Source organism: Parathielavia appendiculata (assembly GCF_033297405.1).
Source record: "Parathielavia appendiculata strain CBS 731.68 unplaced genomic scaffold N657scaffold_2, whole genome shotgun sequence".
Taxonomy (NCBI): domain Eukaryota; kingdom Fungi; phylum Ascomycota; class Sordariomycetes; order Sordariales; family Chaetomiaceae; genus Parathielavia; species Parathielavia appendiculata.
The window spans coordinates 2,529,325-2,543,886 of record NW_026944221.1 but is presented as its reverse complement, the minus strand read 5'-3'; the positions used below and the strand labels follow the sequence as shown (position 1 = coordinate 2,543,886).

Sequence of the window (14,562 nt, the reverse complement as noted above, 5' to 3'; positions counted from 1 at the left end):
AAGCCGCCATCAACCGCGGGGCTGACCATTGCTTCCTGCCTTGCACGGGCAGCTTTAAGGACCAGCTGACGCCGACATACCACCCGCGACAGGCATGCCCTTCAAAATCACTGTACCATTTGACAGATGCCAGTGTGACTCTGCCGGCTAGCTCAACCAGTTCCCACCATCTCTCAACTCTCCGGAGGTAAGATAGGTTGCAGCAGCAACGGCGACGAGAACAATGACACGCATCACACGCATGACGTCGTCGTCGTTAAATCGGGAGCCTTCTTCGACCTCGCAACAGAACACAACAGCAACCCCATCCTCGTCTTTTTCCACTATCTCCCACCAGCTCCGTCCCGCCTCGCCCGCAGGCAGCTTCTACGCCATGAGTGACGACGAGGAAGGCGACTACAATACCATCACCCACACCGAATCCGGCCGCGGCGTCAAGCTGCTCTTCTCCAAGTCCAAAGTCTACGTCCATCCGACCCCCTCTGCCCGAGACAACATCCCCGGCTACATCGCCCTCCTCCAGCAGAAGCACCCCTTTCCGTCCAGCACCACCGCCATCAACAACGATGACCGCCCAACCTCGTCCTCATCCGCCCACTCCCGGCCGGCCGTCTCCGATCTCCTCCTCGCCTGGGTCCCCGAATCCCAGCTCGGCGACGCCGCTTCCATCTACGTCAAGGTAGACCTCAGCGTCGACACGGACTCGCCCCCGAAACAGTCCTACCTCGTCCCGCCCCCGCCCACCGTCACGAGCCACACGCCGGGCTCCGCCGTCGGCCACTACGCCTTCGCCATCCCCGTCTCGGCCGTCTATTCGCTGCTCATCCGCCCGCCGAGCGTCGGGTGGTGGTACGGCAGCGTCATCATCAACTCGCGCGCCGGCGACTCGTTCCCGCCGCTGTTCTTTCATGACAACGAGTGCCAGAGCACGATGCTGCAGAAAAGGAGGCGGGCGCGGGACAGGTTTGACCCGTTTGAGGAGGGCGGGGAGATGTTCTGGGGCGGGGACGAGGTGCTGCGGTGGTTGAAGCGGTATGTGACTGTTGAGAGGAGCGTGGTCGAGCCGAATGTGTACCTGGTGGAGCCGACGGAGGAGGATAGTCTGGCGTTTGGCGGGAAGGGGTCAAACGTCAAGACTGTGGTGGGTGGTGGGGGGAAGGGCGTCGGTGTGCCCGGTGCATCGAGGGCTTCGGGGCCTGCGTCCGGGAACAGGGATGGCGGGATGGACCCGTTCATGAGGTTTGTCAAGGAGACCGGGTGGAACATAATGGAGAAGTTCAGCAAGGTGACAACGTTCACGCGGCAGGCCGCGCAAGACGTGTTGGATAACCCTCGCGTGCCGCCGCAGGTAAGGAATTTGCTGCGGAACCCCGAGGTGCAGACCCTGCAGGACGAGTTTGACAGCGCCCGCATCTACCTCGCCCGTTGGGCTATGGGCATTGCCGAGCAGAGCGAGCGCGACCGGAACCAAAGGATATGGACCGCCCGGGAGGTTATGGAGTTGGAGGACACGGACGTGGGAGAGTTTGAGCTACTTGATAGCACGAGCAGCCTGACGCTGGAGCAGCTCCGGAAACCAGTTACGCTCAAGGAGTGGAGGAGCTTCTTTGATCCTCGGACTGGGCGGCTATCAGTCACAGTGGATGAGGTGAAGGAGCGCATATTTCATGGCGGGTTAGACCCTGAAGATGGGGTGCGCAAAGAGGCCTGGCTGTTTCTTCTTGGCGTCTATGACTGGTACAGCACGAGCGACGAGCGGAAAGCTCAGGTTGCTTCCCTCAGGGACGCCTACATTAAACTCAAGGGTGCCTGGTGGGAGCGGCAGATCGACAGGGGCGGAGAAGGGGAGGAGGGCGAGTGGTGGCGGGAACAGCGGGGACGAATTGGTAAGGCTCCGTCTCCTGAACCACTTCCAACGCCTGGTTCTGACCCCCTCTCAGAGAAAGACGTTCACCGCACCGATCGCAACGTTCCCATCTTCGCAGGCGAGGACATCCCCCACCCTGACCCAGACTCCCCTTTCGCTAGCGTCGGCACCAACGTGCACATGGAGCAGATGAAGGACATGCTGCTCACCTATAACGAATACAACCGCGACTTGGGCTACGTCCAGGGTATGTCGGACTTGCTCGCACCGATCTATGCGGTGCTGCAGGACGATGCCATGGCCTTTTGGGCCTTCAAGTGCTTCATGGACCGCATGGAGCGCAACTTCCTGCGTGACCAGTCGGGTATGCGCGCGCAGCTGCGCGCCCTTGACCACCTCGTTCAGTTCATGGACCCCAAGCTGTACGCGCACCTCGATTCGGCCGAGAGCACAAACTTTTTCTTCTTCTTCCGCATGCTGCTCGTGTGGTACAAGCGCGAGTTTGACTGGATGCATGTCCTGCACTTGTGGGAGGTGCTCTGGACGGATTACCTGAGCAGCAGCTTCCACTTGTTCGTGGCGCTGGCCATCTTGGAGAAGCATCGAGATGTGATCATGACCCATCTCAAGCACTTTGATGAAGTGTTGAAATACGGTACGGGCCATCTTCTCTCTTCCCTCTCAAATCTTGCCAACGACCTGCATTATTGACTGACCACTGACTGATGCAGTCAACGAACTCTCGTGCACCATCGACCTCGACTCGACCCTTATCCGTGCCGAAGCGCTCCTCAAGCGCTTCCAGCGCCTTGTGGACACGATCGACAAGAAGGGGAACTTCCCTGCCCCGAGACCGCGCCTAGGGCAGCTGTCTGAGTCGAGCTCGTCCGTTCCACCGGCCCAGGGAACTGGGAAAGGCAACGGAAAGGCGCCAACACAACCGCAGCAGCCCGAGAAGGTTATTACTCCTGAACTTAGGCGGTTGCTGAGCAGGCAAGTGGAGGTGTTGCCGAGGAAGGAGTTGGTGAAAAAAGGAGATGGTTTGGGGAAAGGAAGCATGGTGGCTTGAGATTCGTTTGTGATGCGTTGAGGGGGGCGTATGACGAAAAGCAACATTACGGGACGGACTACATGAAGGAAACCGGAGGGCTTATTCGTTTACGATCACGCCATCATAATCTCCGCGGCCTTTTGGCACCTCCAGATGGCCAGGAGAAACCGGTGATGCAAGACTCCATCTCGATAGGGGTGACAGATACGTTTGCATTTGACAGATAATGTTCTCCTGAAAAGCATGGTAGCACTACAGCTCATCCCTCACATAACCCGCTTTGCCCTCGAGGTCCTCCATGGCCATGATCTTCACCACCAAACTGGTCCAGCCAGTAAAGTGCTGCGTGCGCTGGCCCTTGCCCGTCTCCGGGTTGTACTGCTCCCACGCGAATCCCGTCTCCTCCCAGCTCTTGTACACCGTGTCCACGATGTTCTTCCGGAGCCGCGAGTACAAATCCCTCGCTGTCTCCTTGTGCGGGCCCTCCAGGGTTGCGACGTTCTATTATCTTAGTCAGTTCGACATTCATGTTGAGTTGGAAAATAAAAATTGGGACAACGTACATAGAGCTGCACAATTCCCAGATAGTTAATGTTGATCCACACCGGGCTGCGCCAGTAATTTTCCTTTGTCCCGTACAGCTCGTCACGCTTGCTCAGACTACGCAGGCCGTGCGGGCTCCACAGCTCCTCCTCGTCGCCCATCAGCTGCAGCAATCTGCCCAGCTTGGGGCTGTCGGGCCGTAGCAGCCCCATCAGGAAGGGGAACAGCGAGATGTAGCCCTTGTGGCAGACCAGCTTGTTCTCTTCGAACTCGTCGACGGTGGCGTCGCAGTAGCATCCGTCCTTCTCGGACCAATGTAGGTCGTCCAGGTTGCGCTCAATGGCTGTGAGGATCTTTTTGTATCCATCCGCGTCCTCGGCGTGGCCCAGCGCGTCGGCGACGTTGGCGAGCGACTTGGACATGACTCCAACCCACGACAGCAGGTCGACGTGCAGCTCGCCCGGGTGCGGCGGCTGCGGGCGCGGGTAGTCGTCCAGCCCGCTCGTCAGGCAGTGCGTAACGGTGCGGCCGCGCCAGCGGTAGGCTTCCTTGGCGGAGTAGGCCTCGCGGTCGTACGACTTGACATCGCCGGCTTGCGTCTTGCGGAACCAGTTAAACTGGCGCTGCAGGAGAGGGTAGAGGCGGCGGAGGTGTTGGAGCCCGACCTCAGGATTGTTGAGGGACGCGGTGGCGAGTGTTTCATCTTGGGAGAGGTGCTCCAGGCCGGCCGGCAGGGTACCGTTGGTCTTGCGGAGCTTGTCAACGAAGACGTCTATGATGAAAAAAAGGGTCGGCGGGTTAGCGTAGTGTGGGTATTGAGTCTGGAACTCGGCGGGCACTTTGCTGCGGGCTTCAGCGCCGAGGATCTGCTCACGGGCGATCCAGCCGTCTTCGTCTATAAGGTTGAACCAGCTCCTGACAATTTCCAGGGTGAGATCCATGTCCCAGTCGGCGATGGGAAGCAGGTGGAAGCCTTCGTCCCACAGGAAGCCTCGGGGAAAGAAAGGCCGCGAGGGAATGCTCGTGAACAGCTCGTACGGGCCTTCCAAGCCCTGCTGGTTGCGGGCTCGTGCTTCGGCGGCTTCCTCCCAGAAGCCTTCGTTCTCCTCATCATACTCAGGCGCATAGGAGCGGTCCACGACCGAATGTCCGTAGAAGTAGCCGATGCCTCCGATCAAATTGGAGAACATGCTCCTGCCAAACTTCTTGTAATTTTCGGCGTTGAACGGTGGCTTCAGGGGGAACACGCGCGAGAAGCGCTCGCTAAAGGACTCGGTGGCCTCTTTGACTTCCCTTGTGATATCATCACTCGTGAGCTCCTTGCCGGCGGACTCGCTCGAAAAGATAACCTCAAACTCAAAATCACCCTCAAATACCTTCTGCACAATATGGACATTTCCGGTGCCCGGGCGGTTGGCGAGCTGGTAGACCTGCCATGGGGGCGGAGGGTCGACGGCGTCGTATTTGTTCTCGACCAGCCAATCCACGCCCTCCTTGAGTTGCTTGAACAGAATAGGCTTCGCCTGCCAGATGTGCTCCTCAGGATAGATCAATGATTGGACGACGGTCTGGCCTGGTCCGCGGATTGTCGAGAGGTCGTGGTCGCTCTGGGGCTGGACTCCCCTGCCTTTCGTGATGACAAGCTTGTAGTTGCCGAGCGTCTCAGAGTGCCCTGTGAGTGTGACGTCGCCTTCGTATCCGAACTCATCATCAGGGGGCGAGGCCTGGAGCACCGAGCTCTCCCCTTCCTGCGTGACGTAGATAACGACAATCGTCTTCTGCTCCTTAAGCGCATCCTTATTAAGAACACCCTTGATCCTCGCCGCCCAGTTGCCGCCGTGCGCGCCGCCGGGGACCTTGACGAAGGAGGTGGTCAGATCGATGTGGTTCTCGATGTCGTGTATCGTTTGGATGCCGCCGCGCCTGGGGTCATATTCCTCCCAACCGTACCCCTTCATGCCTTCATTTTGTTCGCACGTGTACCGTATTGCTGCATTCCAGCTCAGGTCAGACCAAAAAGTAAAAAGACAAGTCGTAGCTCGGGGAACGAACAGGTCTGGAAATCCGAGTATGTCTCGACCTTGCCCCACATCAAGCCGGTCATCAGGCTCTTGGGTATCCTGGGGCGCACGCCAAAGTAGAGGTTGGGTCTGTAGGGCCCCCATAGCAAGCTCTGGTTGTTCTGGAGGCCGATCTCGCTGTGGAGGTTGAATTCGCCGTCGTCAGCTGCAAGGCCCAGCCCAGCGAAGAGGGCATTGAGCCAAAAAAACACGAGCATGGAGCTCAATTGGCGGCCCTCCGCCATGCTATGCTTCCTTCAAGTTTCGTCTACAAAAGTGCAGGCAGCTTATGGCTTCATGGTGGCCTCACGAAAAGAGCGAGGCGGCGGACCATCAGGAAGGAATGATTCCCATGACAGTTGTGGATTTCGAACACGTTCACAGCTCCAGCTTGGGGTCCATAAATGTCTTGGCATCGCATCTTGGCCGATCTGCAGGGGAGCGCGGGACAGCGTGGGGAAAGCGGCTCATGGACCAGACTCGGGCCACATCTTTCGCTCTGCAAGAACCGGCACCTCTCTACCTGCTACACGTATAGACACGGGTACTACGATGACGGACAGACCTGGAAAAGAACCTAGGGGGCCGCATGCTCGTCGTTTCTCAAAGATCTTGGCATCTGATTGTTTCATACTCTTTGTGAGTTGTGGAATTGGGAACAAGATTATGAGAAGACGGGGACGGAACGAGGGGCGAGGGTGGAGGGGGGAGGCGCTTATAGGATTTTGTGCCTTCCTTTCTTCCATGCTACGCCGAAAGCTCCTTCCCATCAGACATTAACGGTCAGTTTCTGGGAAAGCACGGCGCGTGAGTCACATGATCCCGCCTGCCCACTTGGATGAGTAGGGAGCCTCTTCCAAGCCATGCGCCCGTCCGGCAGGCCACATGTGGGAAATCTGAACACTGACGTGGTCTTCCAAGCTGTAACGAAATGGTGCCAAATTATGTAGTTGAATGGATACGCTGGTTCGTACGCCCATCTCAGAATGAGTGAGATAGGTTGGGAGACGATAACCCGAGCCTCAGCAAGGCGGGGTGTATCCTCGTGTAGCCCAGTTTTCGCCAATAAGCCAGCGACATACTTGGGATTGTCCTCAAGACCGTCAGAGAATCAACTGCCGAAATTTGCAACCCCGATGTTGCTGTTTATGGCAAGGCTCCTGCAGTAGTCAGGGGCACAGCGCGGGAACATGCAAAATGGAGAGGCGCATAAACAGTAGGCCCCGTTTCTCTTGGGGATTCTGCCTTGACTGCGCAGTTGCAATGGTCGCTTGGCGAGTAAGTGGCTTGTGGTGTGCAATGAAGTGCAGCAAAAAAGTCTAACCTGCTCTGGGGTCACTGGAAGACGGCCAATATGTGTCTCTCTGCATCTGGCACGCGCATCGACCGGCCATAGACGAGTAGTGAAACCAGCATAAGCTCGGACGAACATTCTCATAAGGGCAGATGTAGGACAGCTGCTGCCAGCGTATCGTACAGCCTACAGCTGCCATGGAGGCTTGCCGTCGGGCTTAGCCGAACATTCTGTGCATCGTTCCATGGATCAAGGCAGCTGCAGGGTATCAGGAATGATGTTCCAAGGCGCGGCCTGCGATGCGATTGGATTGGCGGCCTGGTAAGCTCATCAGCGAGGTTTCGACCATTGTGACATCTCCCAGGAGGTTACGCTCGAGGGCTGATTCCCACAGCCTTGCGTTCCTGATTTCAAGAGCGCTGTGTACGGAGGTATGTGCATCCTGTGTGAAGGGAGTTAGTTTCCTCGGCAGAGGCTGACTGCCCCCGTGTTCAGTAATCACAAAACCTTATCGATCAGATCGACGCTTTTCCTGGAGACGGTTAGCCGGCGTTGATCCGCCACACAGCACTGACAGCAGCGGGGTATGTCAAAGCTTCGTTAACCACTTCGTGGCCTTCAATTCTGCTGTTGGGTTTGCAAAATAACCCATCGGCAGACAACTGCTCTGCGTCCGACGAGCTGAAGTTGACAGCGGTCACTTCACGGTGGCTGTATCTATCCGCCTGCCTTATTTCGGAGAGACAAAACTGCAGGCTTGCCCTGCCCCTGGCTACTGCAAACCGGCGAAACGGCAAGCTGTTCACTGACTGGGAGGGGGGCCGGGGCAATTGCTTCGGTGTTTGCGGGGACCGGTCGGTTCTAAGGTTGACGTTGACCTGAACCTGGGCACGGCTGCGGCTCCCCTGGCTGGGCCGAACTAATAAACATTCGGTACCAAAAGTGCATGTCATGCTTCTATGACACAGCCAGACTGTGGTAGTGGAATGGCGGTGGCTGTGCGACCCTCCGATAGTACTGTACTGTGTAATCTTGGCTAAATGCCCATGTTGCTTCTCTGGAGCAAGCAGTATCCCGCTAGACGGGACCGTGTCACGTTTTCTCGCGTAGCAGACGCACGCGTGCGGCACACGACGCGGCGCAGGCATCGGTCTGCGAGGAACATACGTACCGAAGGGCATGCCGAGATGGCCGTCACAACTCAGAACCTGGACAAGAATCGACCCGACTCCGAGGTTGATGGAGACACACCGCGACGTCAGTGACCTACTGTACTCCTGCAGCTTGAACGAGTCACACTCGTCATAGAACTTGACGGAAGCTCCGGCACCCTTATTGGGCTTGGCCCGTCTTGCCACTTGCGCAACTTACACGTACCTCTGGAGGCTGGCATCACAGGCATTCACTATTGGTGCAGAAACCAGAGATCTTTTGTGGTGATGCTGCGTCACCAGCTCGCTTCGCTCGGAAATCCTCGTCGCTGACCCAAATTCTCGGAAGGCTGAAAGACTGTGTCGTTACATCGAACCTGCGCCAAGCCCATTGCTGGGCTCCCCGGCTGCACTAGCTTGTTTCTGTAACATGTCGCAGACAAGGCGCGATTAGAAATTCGTCCAGCTGAGCCAAATTCTGGGAGCGTGGGATAGGGTAGCCGGTAGGCAGCAAGGCGACACATCAAGACCAACCTGGAGAGACTGTGGAGAGACAGGTTGGAGGTGGCAGAAGCACGTCTCAGTTTCGTAACAACACCAGAACGTGACTGTAAATCAAAGACGAGCAAAGCAAAAAAGCAGAATGCCACCCGACACCCTGAGCTCTTTCTGCACCATACCCCACCCTAACCCCAGGAAATGAAATAGGAGAATTCTCAACAACACGGGGTATATAAAACGAAAGAAGAGAGTCGGAAGACAAGAAAACCCAAACAAGAAGCAAGAACAAGAGAAAGAGATGGACCGCACCCAGATTGCAGACGAGTAGCCAAAAGAAGAAAAGAAAAGGAGCAGAGTCAAACGCGTTCCATCCCCAGATCCTCTTGCATATGCCACATCGTCCCCATTTTTCGCGGCCTCATGAGACCTCGTTTCCCAACCAACCAAGGGCAAGAAAGAAGCACAGCCCCAGACAGACCAGACAGAAAGCAAAGAAAAAGGGAAACGGGGGAAGGAGAAAGACTTTCCAACAGCCGACTTGTCTCGGTGCAAAGAAGCCAAGAGGGCAAATCCTTCCCTTTCGAAGACACAAGCCTTGCCCAATGTCTCAGCGAAAAGCCCAACCCAGGCAGTGTCTTTTTGGTCGGCCTCTTCGCCTCTGCAAATTCCCACTCATCAGTTTTCCTCCTCCAAACCTTCTCAGAGGTAACGGGGAAAAACTTACCCGCCATATCAAATTACATCCCATGCGACCCATCCCCCGGCCCCGCGGCATCATAATCGTAGTACCCTCCCCCATAGGGAGAATGAGTAGAGTGCGAGTGCGAGTCGTAGCCGTACATATCCATATCCATATCCGCCGCGTCCGGCCCAGGATGCGCCGCATACCCGTAAGGGTTCATGTGATAGAGCGCCTGGTCCACGGGCGCGGGACCGGGCGTGTGGATGACGCTGCTGCCCGTGTGCCCGCTGTGGTGGCTGTGGGTGTGCTGGCCCGCGCTCGCCGAGGAATGCCCGCGGGCCACGACATGGCGCATGCTGATGCCGCCCCAGGGCAGGCCCGAGAGGTTGCCGCCGTCGTCGAGGGCAAAGTCTTCTGGATCTGGGATCTGGTAGGCCGAGCCGGCGTACTGTTGGTTCTGCGCGTCCCGGGCGGCACGATCCTTTTGCTCGCGCGCTTTCTCTCCTGGTTTCCGCGAGTTAGAGACTGTGGCTGGAGTGGTGAAGGTTTGATGGGTGGGGTTGGCTTGGTGGTGAAGGACGTACTGAACTTGCGCTGGGCGATCCGGTTCTGGATGCGTCGCCTCTCATCAGGCTCGGTCACCTCTGTCCAGTCGTCCGTCTTCTTAGTTGTTTTGGACGATGAAGAGGACTTGTCTTTCCTAGACGAGGAGGAGGCGTGTTTGGAAGTTCTCGACGACATTCTGGATGGTTCCTTTTCTGTGTCTGAGCCCGACTGGATGGTTGTGGTCTTGCTCCCCTTCCGCTTGTTGCGGCTCTTCCCCGAGTCGAGCGAGGAAGGAGGAGGAAGTTTGCTTTGTCTCGGAGTGGATTGGTGACGGATGTTGTACCCAGCGTCGTCCGACTCGTCTTGTGAGTCGTAGGAATGTACGTATGCTTGGTCTTCAGGGAGTTGGTATGTGGACATTTCAGGTAGGAGAAAAAGGGGAAAGAAGAGGCTCACAGGCCGGGGAGTCTGCTGCTTCTTGTATGCTTCTGAGCTTCTCGTTTCCAGTCCGGGAAAGCTGCTCGAGCTTGGTTCTGCTTCTAGTCCTGGTGGCGTCCACTCGAGAAGCTGCGATCACTTATATAGCGCCCCGATCAAGGATGAGAGGAGGGTAAGATGTCGAGATGTTGCCTTCTCAAGAAGTCCACCGACGACAGGTTACCGAAGATGGAAGTGACAAGGGGCTTAGCGTTGAAGCTGCTGTCGAGAGGTGTTCGTAAGGTGGAAGGCCGTCGTTTGCGGCGTAGACGTGACACCGATGAGAGAGATGAGTCGGAGAGTCGGCGAAGAATGACGGGCAAAGCTCCACGCTGCCATATAAGACGGGCAATCCCGAACGCGGAGAGCTGGATCAGTGCCGGTGAGAGAAGACATCCATGCAGGGCCAGGAAGCGGACGACCGGTCCGGGGGTGGTTGCAGTCTCTGGCCCTACGGGTCTCGTCGTGAAGAGAGTCGTAGGTACAGCGCGTTGTACATAGTGACCAGTACACATACATTCTTCCAGGGTAATCGACCGGGCTTAGTCGAGTGGAGACGGGTGCGCTTGCGGCGCACCCGCCATTGAGCCATGGCACACGGGAGCAGGGGGTAACGGTTGATGGCCGCGTGTGGCCGTCAAGGGTCGTGACTCCATCTGGGACACCACTGGGGCGGGAGTAGAGGGCCAAGGGGAGGGGGGGTTCGAAAGCCAGCGAGTGGACGTGGCGCTTCAGCGGGAGATGAAGAGTTTCCTCACCCCACTATCCGTACCTTGGGCCACACCTTCTCTCAACCCCAGTCTACTCCCAAGGTTCCAATGTCGAGAACTCGCTCATCCCCAGATATCGTTATGTGCCTCATGCCCACCGACATGCACCCGCATGCGGAACGAAATTGGCAGGATATCGGCAGCTGCAGTTCGTAGGGCGGACCCAGCCTCACACGCGATGCAACTCTGTCACCGCATAACGTTATGTCATGGCCGATGTCCGGATCGGCAATGATTTACCTCAGGTAACCCATGTTAAGCACCGGTTGTACGTACATTATACACCAGTCCATGGATACAGAACATGGATGGTTGTTCTTCTGCTTCGACAACGCGAGGAATACGGCAAACCCTGTCCGCGGGATCAGGGGGCCAGCACTTGCTTGGCTCGCCTGGGCGGGAACAAGGCGATGGTGAAGAGGTCCATAGAGGAATAATGAGAGACAAAAATAAAAATAAGATATTCTGCCAAGCCAGTCAGTCGTTGCTCAGTCCCATGTCCTTCACACGAATAGCCATGTGTGCTACCTATGACGGAGCCCTGGGGTTTTCGAGACTATAGCAGAGCCGCCATGCTGGTTGAGGGCAAAGTAACATGGGACGGGATCCTGGGGGGCATGTGGAGGGGTGCGGCGCATGGCTGATCAGTGGTCGGCATTTTTGGTGGAGACGGAAGGATTGCAAGCTGTCCCAGCTTGGCATGGTGTGAATGCGCCGCGATCTCGGTCGTCAAGCTGGGCTGCTGCAGAATTCGAGGTGTAGTGTAACTTCGATAGGGCTGAGCTCGATGGTATTGAGCGTGTGTGAAGCATGGAGGACGACGAATTGCGCAGCTATTCTTACAAGTTTGTCCAAACCACAAGGGTACTCGATGTTGGCAGGCGAGAAACAGGCCCAAAACAGTTGCATTGAGTCGGTCGAGCCTTGTTTCGCAAGGTTTCGCTTTCATCCGAATAATAAGGGTCCATCTCATGTTGCTGATTCTCGCTCGAGTGTAAGAGTGGGGTTTCTTACCCTTTAGAGTTACAGTGGAACTTTGGCCTCCCTGTCTGAAAGTTTTAATTGTAGGCCCGGTGGGAGAGACCCCAGAGAGCTAGAATAAGAACGACATTCCTGGGCGAAACGCGAACACCCTCGCACCTCGGGCCAGTCGTTCCGCCGATCGGGGCGCCGATACACCGTTTGTGTCTAACTACAACTCATGTCGGGTTTGAAGGCCCCTCTCGAGCTGGTCAGAATCGGCAAAGGCTTTCTCGCAGAACTCCATTTTCTTGTTCTTTTTATCAGGTATCGAGAGTGTCGGCAGACTGCGTTACCAGGTCGTATCTCAGCCCTATGCCTTGTGGCCTCGTCCTTCGACATGGTCACCCACAAATTTCTAACCTTGCGGCCCGTGGGTGCTCTCCTCTTCCGTCTTCTGGCTGAGAACAAAATCTGCACGTTATCCCAGCAAACGAATCTCATATCTGGTTCACGCTTGGCGTCATCGCTTGCTCGTCGCCATTCCCATCTTCCATGCTCCAAGGAATAAGCTTAAAGCATCGCCGTAGCCAATTATAGTGACTTCACATCATGTCAGTACCGTATATTCAATGTAAGCTATTGAGGTGTTGTATTGACGGTATGGTTTGTAACGAAAGGTCGCTGTCCATGGGATGTGTCTCCCCAGAATTGGCACCGCGGTCCACTTTCTATGTCATAAAGTTATTTTTAACTGGGGCCCGACGACATGGTCCCTCAACCCAATGCTGCGAGCTTGATGGGAGTGTGTATCCGGCAGGCGGACCGTCGTATTTCAGCTGAAAGCTGTTGATACCAATGAGATGCTTCAATCAGATGTTGATCACACGTCTGTTTCCTGAATTAGATTCTTGTGCTACGTTTGAAGCGGCGCTGGGCCAGCTTCATGATGGACAGCGCAATAGACATCCACTTTCACATACGCTCGACAATTCTGAGAGCTGACGGAATTTTCTGTGCTGATTTGGGACTACCGACTACGCAGGCTGAGGCAGGTAGTATGACCGTCACAAGCTGTTTGTTGTCTTGGTAATTGATCCCACCCTCAAGCAATCGTTATGCTGGTGGAGACTGTTAAATATTGTTTTGAAGTGGATTGGGTGCTTTGAAGGCAGAAAGACATCAACACCTGGATCCAAGGATTGACCGTTCGCAAAGCCGTAAGTGTAGAATGAGAGATTTCTGCCATCCAAGGATGAGTACTAGACGTGAGTCCTTAACATCTCAGACCCCAGAGTCCAGAAGTTGAACCTGTCGATGGCACTAACTTGATCCCAAGCGACATCTTGATAAGCGATGGCTCTATCACACCCAAGCGCCCCGTCAACCTACCGCAGTACAAACTTATCAACTACTGCCTACAAATTGATCAACTGCCGTTCTTCATGCGGTTTTTGAGTATAACTGGTGCATTAACTCTTGTGACGTCTGATTGAAGGGAAGCTTGAGGCGGTTGTTTGAACAGAGCGACACTAAGCCGATTTCAGTAAAGCTGTGTCTAAATTTAAATGTGGAAGTGTGCGTCCGATGGATCTTGACAAGGTTAGAGACAGCGAATGATTGCGGTTTTTGTGACAACTCGCCTGCCCACCGCCATTATCATAATCGCGAACAGCCGAGTGCGAGGAGAGCGACGCCTGTTCACGAATCTGGAAGGTGCTCAATCTTCCCCTTGCCTAGTGCGGCGAACGTCCCGTCTTCTTGAAGCGGGGTCTGAGCGCATGGAACTTCACGCCGAGTGTCGGTCCACCCCGAAAGTACCATAGCTCCCCCTCGCCGCCAGAGAAAGAATCGTCGTCGGAAATCCTCCTTCATGCTGGTGGGATCGTCGCAAGCCGAAAGTCCATACAGGTGTTGACTGGCGATCTGCCTTGCCAAGCGTGAGGCGCACAGCGATGCAGCCCCGCCTGAAGCGTTCAACGGTTGTGGCGGCAGCCTTCCGGGGGACGACGCCGCCGCATACTGGTGAGAACCGTCTACCGTGCCGCAGGCTCCCAAAACAACCTCATGTCCAAATGCGCCAGGGACTGGGCGTCGAGACTGGACATGGGGTTCAGGCACCGCCCACTCAAAAATGTTATCCTGATTTAGATCGGGTCTTTCAGCCGCAGGTTATCTTTAGCGAACTTTGCCGTTCGCATGCATCAGACGGCGTTCAAATCCTGGCCCGGTCCGCATCCTGGTGCTCGTCGTCAGTAGCTCGGTCAAGAATGGCGGCGGGCTCACAGGCTCGACGATGCAGTGAGCTAGAAGTCGCCTCAGCAGGCTTTCCGCAGTCTTCCTCCAAACCCAGCGTCGCTTGTCCCGGCCGAAACAGCTCTCTGTACCCAAGAACGCATCGGCGCAAGCATCGTTGTCTGCCGGCGCCCGGCCTCCCAGTCTTTCATCCCCGGCCGGCTTGTTGATGGAAATAGAACTCCCAGTGCACTGATCCCCATTGCCGGGGTGATCTGCCGTGCCTTTGACCATGCGGGCAAACATTGATTCGATTCCCAAGTTCCCTTTCACGGATCTTGGTGCCGTGATGCCGTCGTCCCATCATTCAAGACCATTTCCAGAACTGTCCTTCCCAATACTCTGACACCGTAGATCCGGTCGGT

At 56.1% G+C, this 14,562-nt stretch overlaps 5 protein-coding genes across 5 annotated transcripts; 1 reads left to right on the top strand and 4 right to left on the bottom strand.

Annotated features, from left to right (window-relative positions):
* The first annotated feature begins 49 nt into the window (after nt 1–49).
* On the top strand, nt 50–3,230 carry N657DRAFT_612318 (putative GTPase activating protein). Its single transcript, XM_062790384.1, has 3 exons — nt 50–1,886; nt 1,941–2,522; nt 2,599–3,230. The coding sequence occupies exons 1-3, from the start codon at nt 224–226 to the stop codon at nt 2,934–2,936; spliced, it is 2,583 nt and encodes an 860-aa protein (XP_062651342.1). The 5' UTR covers nt 50–223; the 3' UTR covers nt 2,937–3,230.
* N657DRAFT_631366 (glycoside hydrolase family 63 protein) lies at nt 3,171–5,766 on the bottom strand (the record flags this gene model as incomplete). The annotated part of the gene is made up of 3 exons (XM_062791051.1): nt 3,171–3,419; nt 3,482–5,451; nt 5,514–5,766. The coding sequence occupies 3 exons, from the start codon at nt 5,764–5,766 to the stop codon at nt 3,171–3,173; spliced, it is 2,472 nt and encodes an 823-aa protein (XP_062651341.1).
* A 1,392-nt stretch (nt 5,767–7,158) lies between these two features.
* On the bottom strand, nt 7,159–8,370 carry N657DRAFT_217006 (uncharacterized protein). Its single transcript, XM_062786267.1, has one exon. The coding sequence runs from the start codon at nt 7,994–7,996 to the stop codon at nt 7,358–7,360; it is 639 nt and encodes a 212-aa protein (XP_062651340.1). The 5' UTR covers nt 7,997–8,370; the 3' UTR covers nt 7,159–7,357.
* An 834-nt stretch (nt 8,371–9,204) lies between these two features.
* On the bottom strand, nt 9,205–10,115 carry N657DRAFT_678157 (uncharacterized protein; the record flags this gene model as incomplete). The annotated part of the gene is made up of 2 exons (XM_062796048.1): nt 9,205–9,653; nt 9,734–10,115. 2 exons carry the CDS (start codon nt 10,113–10,115, stop codon nt 9,205–9,207), a joined length of 831 nt encoding a protein of 276 aa, XP_062651339.1.
* Nucleotides 10,116–11,338: 1,223 nt separating this feature from the next.
* On the bottom strand, nt 11,339–12,029 carry N657DRAFT_217104 (uncharacterized protein). The gene has a single exon (XM_062786268.1). The coding sequence runs from the start codon at nt 11,913–11,915 to the stop codon at nt 11,499–11,501; it is 417 nt and encodes a 138-aa protein (XP_062651338.1). The 5' UTR covers nt 11,916–12,029; the 3' UTR covers nt 11,339–11,498.
* Nucleotides 12,030–14,562: the final 2,533 nt, after the last annotated feature.